A 5,837-nucleotide genomic window follows, 5' to 3' on the forward strand; every position below is an offset into this window, starting at 1 on the left:
ATGTACTACTTAAACCAACCATTCGTTGGTAACTTTAACATTAATTGAGTTCATAGCATCCTCTGAAAAATTCACCTAATAAATGCAATTAGTTAAAAAAAACAAAAACAAAAGAAATTTATTACTATTACGACTTTTTCAAATTGAAAAACTAAATTCTATATAATGTGAAAACAAATATATATTTATATTTTTTATTAGTTTCACTTTTAAATCAATTCACATCTTCAATTTTTAACTTGGATTATTTTACAAGCTTCTTTTTGTAAAACTGGACTGGGGATCGGATGGAGAATTTATCTATTTTCGTTACATGATATAAGTCATTTAATTGTGCTTCTAGAATATACAACAGAGATTTAAATTAATTAGTTACAAAATAATTTCCGATCCTTACTTAAAAAAAATAAATAGATGTGTACGAGATAAATGAGTAGAAGAGAGGAAGATCAAGAGATTAATTCCTGTAGAATATAATTTATCTTTCTAATATAAAAAAATAAAAATAAATAAGCGATGTGGCTTGTTTATAAATAGGTGCAGTCTCCACTGTATTCATAATATTAAGTTAAGAGTGTTCAACAAGTATAGATGTGGGTCTGACCCATGGACTCTTAACTCTTAACATAGATGGATATCCAAATATTAATAATAGAAGCATATTCTTGAGAAGAATTTTGTTTACGCTTTTTAATTACTTCCAAGTTAGTGTAAAACCTCTATCTCTCGATAGGTGAAGGTGGAAATTAAATGAGATATTAAGAAAAATGTGATCTACTAATCATTATAAATATCCAATAGACCGTTAATGCGTACATAAACACATTTAGAAATATGATCATTTATATATTTGTCATTACCCAACAATTTAAGTTTTTAGCATAATTAATTTACCATAATCACAAATAGTATAGACAATCTACTTATATTTATTTCACTTCTTTTCACATCACATATCATAATTATAATTATTTTTCTCAATACTCTTCCATTCCTAATTCTGCATCCATTGAGTGTCTGCTTTAAACTTGAAGTTTGCACAAAATAAAAAATTGATGGAACTGAAGATGAAGAAGAATAATCAATGCGGTCCAAGGCTTTAAATAGCACTGCCATTCCCGCGGCAACAACAACAACAACAGGAACATATAGCTGGAAACACAAACCTCTATAAAACCCTGAACAAAACACATACACCACTCCTCCACATTGTACACACTTGCTCTTCGTGGTCCTTGACACTCTCAAAACAAACTCTGATCAATCATTCTTTTTGTGAGCACTGGTCAATTGAGTTGATCAGGTCACTCTCTCAGTCAGCCAAAACGGGTCTCCCTCTGTGGTTGCTTGGCCTCGGTGCGGACCTCTTGTGGGCCGACATGAACCGCCTCCTAGCCTTTCTCTTTCACCAGGGAGTCTTGGATGAACAATTCTTGCAGCTTCAGCAGCTGCAAGATGAAAGCTCCCCAAACTTCGTCTCAGAAGTTGTCAACATTTATTTCCACGAGTCCGAGAAGCTTCTTAGGAATCTCAGAGCACTCCTGTATGTAATCAACTCTTTTCATTTTCTTGTTATGCATTTCATACAATTAACTTGTGAATTCTCTTTAACACAATGTGTCTATATATATATGGTGCAGGATGGAGAGGGAGTTCTCAGACTATAAGAAAATGGGGATCCATTTGAATCAATTCATGGGTAGCAGCTCCAGCATTGGTGCCAAGAGAGTCACAAATGTTTGTGTTGCCTTTCGTGCCGCTAGTGAACAGAACAACCGTACAGGGTGCGTGAACTGCCATCAAAAGCTTCACTACCCCCTCTAAATCTGTGCATACATACTTCTTTTTTCACACACTCTGCAGTGAATCATTTTCTGCAATTTATTAGTGCGTGTATGCCCAATTTCAGATGCTTGCGAGCGTTGGAGATGCTGGAGCATGAATATTGCTATCTCAAGAACAAATTGCATGAACTATTCCAAGTAATTCCATTACACTATCTATTATTATTAGGAGTTTGTTTAAATGACTTTTGATAAAGTTTGAGTTAAATCACTCTAGTACGTCCTAAGACGTGACAATTTAGGGTACATTGTGTTTACTATATGGTAATGTGCAGATTGAGCAGCAACGTGCTTTGGCAGCAGGAGTGAGGTACCCCGTAGTGCAAAATCAATAAAGCAAAGTGAAATGTTTGATTGAATTTTTTTCACTATTTTCCTTTTGAAGCCTTTCTGGTTCTGGTTTCGTGAGCCTAATGGCATGCTTTCTGGTTTTAGACAAACCAAGCGGTAGCCAACTTTTGTACTGGCTTGTGTAGGAAATAGGAAAAAGGGGGGGTCACTGTCTCTGGTGTTTTGTATTCTCTTTATATACGTAGTGGCACCATGTTCTTTCTTGCAGTCTGCTTTAATTGCTGTAAGCCTGTTCACTTTTTCTAACCAAAGTGGATCAAATCTATTGAAAGTTGCTAGTGCTTTGATTCATAGTACCATTCTTAGAAATTACTTTTGGTTTGTATTTTAGCTAGAGAATTGGAATGAAGAGAGTAAAGAAGAAGGAAAAGGATGCAACTAAACTAGGAAATCAGCAAGTGTGAAAAAATTGTCTTGATCATATAAATATTTAGGGTGTTTTGGATTCAAGTTGAAAGCATATGTAAGCCAACGAAACTAGTAAAGGGTCACTCTCACCATTTTCTCATATAAAATTTGTGATTTTGTGTTAAACTTATTACATATGTATATGAACAGCAAAGCAAACAGGGACTTAATTTCTGCTTTACCTGCGTGCGGTACATAATAATTAGTACAACAGAAAACAGAGAAATTCTCCATTCCAAGGCAAGTTTGCTACTTTTCTGTTTTCAACCAAGAGAGATTGTAAAACAAACAAGCTTCAAATAAAGGGGCTGTGTAATTTAACCCTCATCCTAATATAGCTCAGTTTATACAAAATTAAGAAAAAGTTATGAAATTCATTACCAGTAAAATTGTGTGAAAATATATAGCAAAACATATGCATTACTCCCCTTTTACTTTTTGCTTCCAAAACTGAAAAGATAACCAAAAAAGAGATGCACTTTGTCCTCCAATCATTTTCTTTGCTTTTCCTGAAAAGGTATATTTTCCAATTATCAACTAAGGAATTAGATTGAATTCATAACTATTATCTGAATCTTCTTTAGGTCTTTGTATTTTTTAAATTCACAAAACAAAATCAAATATTTATAATTATGAGTAATGTTTTGTTTAGTTGAGGAGAAGAAGAGAAAAGAGAAAAAAAGAGAAGGGAAAGATGAATAGAAAAAAAATGTGAAAATAGAGTAATTTTTGTAGGTAAAGATGTAGATTAATTTCAAGGTCCTCGGCTAAATAGGATTCAAGTGGAAGCAAGACTCCTCCCTCGGGGTTTCACAGTGAACTACTCACTCAGCCCTTCATTTTTTTTCCCTCACATTACCCTCACATATACAACTAAAGAGAAGAGAAATTGTGGTGAAAATTCTATCTTTTCGTGAATAGAATGTGGGAAAAAAAAATGATTGATTGTGTAAAATGATATGTTCACCTATAATAGTATAAAATATTTAAAATTGATTATTATGAATTAATTATCGAAGTTCATAAGAGGTGTTTTTTTTAAGCAAGTTCAAAAGAGATGAAAGTGAGATAAGTAAATATAATTCTTTGTGTCTCTCTCGTTTGTTCTTTGTTTTGAAACATGAAGAGATGACTGAACAAAAATAATTGGTGAAATCGTAACGACACATATATTTGTGGCAGCTTTAAACCACAAAATACACATTTTTTTTTTTAAGTTTTTCACTTTATAACAGTATTAAACTACTAAAGAAAAAAAAAACTCTTTCCTATATACCAAAAACAAAAACTACTAAAAAAAATAGTGTCCAAACACATGCAATGCTCCATATGACCACTAACTACAAAATTGTATGCCCTGTGGACTATGTGAACTCTAATTTCATTGAGGACTTGATTGATTGATGTGCTGATGCCATATGTCATTGAGACCTCAACAAATCAAAGGTGAAATGCCTCTCTCACTCTCATAACTCTATCTACTTTTTTTCTCTCTTCATAAAGTTGGTGCAAACAAAGACATGGCTTGAACTTAAAAAAAAAAAAAGCATGGCAAACAGTTCAATTTAGGAAACCCAGTCTCACATACAGAGAAACAAAGATCATCTAGAGATATTCTCATCATACCTCTTTCCATGCAAGAGATCCAAAACTAGGCCGTGTCAATCAATTCACCTGTGTGAGGATAGCAAAAAGTCCCAATGGAGAGTAGAATCCCGTTTCTTTCACTAGTAAAGAGGTACAAGTACCGCAAAAGGGAAGGTTTCATCACAAACACTTCCCAAAGCTATATCCCTCTGGGGAGGGAATCTTCTAGCTATATCTAGATATCAGTCAACATTTCAAAGCTAGCTAGCCCATATTCAAAATTTTAAACCATGGCTTAGCTAGATTTTGTCACGTAAAATTATTCAAACATTATTCTTGTCACAGCTTAGCGATTCCACTGCTATATAACTAGCTAGCGCCTAGCTATGACACCCCATGAAATAATTAAATATCTAAGTATTTGACAAACTATTCAGGAGAATCAGAACAGAGGAAATTACACGCATACTCTGTTTTATTTTGAGTGAGGCACTTTTGATGTTGCTGGTCACAATGTTGACTGAAGTACAAAAATTCAAGGCAAATGGCAGTGCCTAGCTACTGCTTAGCTATGTATTTTGGGTGTGTGGTCATGACTCATGTGCAAATTAAGAACAACACTGCATCAGCATGGCAGATTCACAGAGGCATAATACGAGCAACTGAATTGACCCTGCGTCTAGTCTAGCTCATATACAGTGAACATTCCCTCTTTGTTGGGGACTTTTGATTTTTTTTAGTGGCTGCTGGTGCTTCTTTCATATGAGGGTGTGGTACCTCTGCTTAATTGGACCAGTAGGAATGGGACATGTATTAAATGAGGTGTATTTTTCATTTATTCTGAAATGTTTTTAAATTAACTGCAATGATTTTCAGAAAATATGGTTTTTTTTTAAAAAAAGTTAATTAAATTGCTATTTGATCCCTCACTTAATCAATTACCACAGTAAAAGTAACTTTTATAACTCTCTCAATTGAATTGACATGACTATTCATGTTCCCCCTCATTTGAAAACTGAAACAAACATTCATTACTGTTCATCATTCTCCACACTCTCATCCTTCCCAGTAGAGGAACGTTCCAGAGACGAGAGTGAGAGGGAGAGAGAGACAAGGTGGAGAAGACGAGAAGACTACGGGAACTCTAGCAGCCTTATTTGTGATATCCTCCAAATCCTCAAACTCAGTCGTGCCTCCAGAAATAGATAAGTTAAAACAAGCCTCTTCATTAATATCCGCCATTTCCGGTCAACCTGTTCAAGACCATATCAACCATTATACAACATAAACAGTGACACCTAAATGTAACAAGAAGATTCAACAAAGCCCAGAAATCCCACAAACAATCAAATTTCTCTTCAATCTGTCATAGCCAAGCAAAACCCTTAACCACAAAAGCACCAAACACAAATTATTGGATTATGAAGTGTGATTTAATACTACGGAGTGCTTCAGAAGTTAAAAGTAAAAACTTGAACAAAAATATGAATCAAAGGAAAAAATTTTAATCATGGGCAGAACCAAAAACGTGAAAATGGAAAATACGAAGACGATTAATTTCAAATCTGATTTCTTCCTAACCCTAAAACCCCAAAATCACCAAACATGAATCCATGGATTTTGAACCCAAAAATCACCAAACATAAC

At 34.2% G+C, this 5,837-nt stretch overlaps 1 protein-coding gene across 1 annotated transcript; it reads left to right on the plus strand.

Annotated features, from left to right (window-relative positions):
* The first annotated feature begins 1,038 nt into the window (after window positions 1-1,038).
* On the plus strand, window positions 1,039-2,948 carry LOC130742588 (pseudo histidine-containing phosphotransfer protein 6-like). Its single transcript, XM_057594679.1, has 4 exons — window positions 1,039-1,543; window positions 1,641-1,784; window positions 1,910-1,982; window positions 2,120-2,948. The coding sequence occupies exons 1-4, from the start codon at window positions 1,380-1,382 to the stop codon at window positions 2,177-2,179; spliced, it is 441 nt and encodes a 146-aa protein (XP_057450662.1). The 5' UTR covers window positions 1,039-1,379; the 3' UTR covers window positions 2,180-2,948.
* The last annotated feature ends 2,889 nt before the right edge of the window (window positions 2,949-5,837 follow it).

The sequence above is a fragment of the Lotus japonicus genome, chromosome 3 (assembly GCF_012489685.1).
Source record: "Lotus japonicus ecotype B-129 chromosome 3, LjGifu_v1.2".
NCBI lineage: Eukaryota > Viridiplantae > Streptophyta > Magnoliopsida > Fabales > Fabaceae > Lotus > Lotus japonicus.

Bases quoted from the DNA above. Each gene is read 5' to 3' on its own strand.
- LOC130742588 (XM_057594679.1), top strand. From the start codon at position 1,380: ATGAACCGCCTCCTAGCCTTTCTCTTTCACCAGGGAGTCTTGGATGAA. The intron at 1,544-1,640 runs GTATGTAATCAA...TATATGGTGCAG, and splicing joins AGGAATCTCAGAGCACTCCT to GATGGAGAGGGAGTTCTCAG. The intron at 1,983-2,119 runs GTAATTCCATTA...GGTAATGTGCAG, and splicing joins AATTGCATGAACTATTCCAA to ATTGAGCAGCAACGTGCTTT.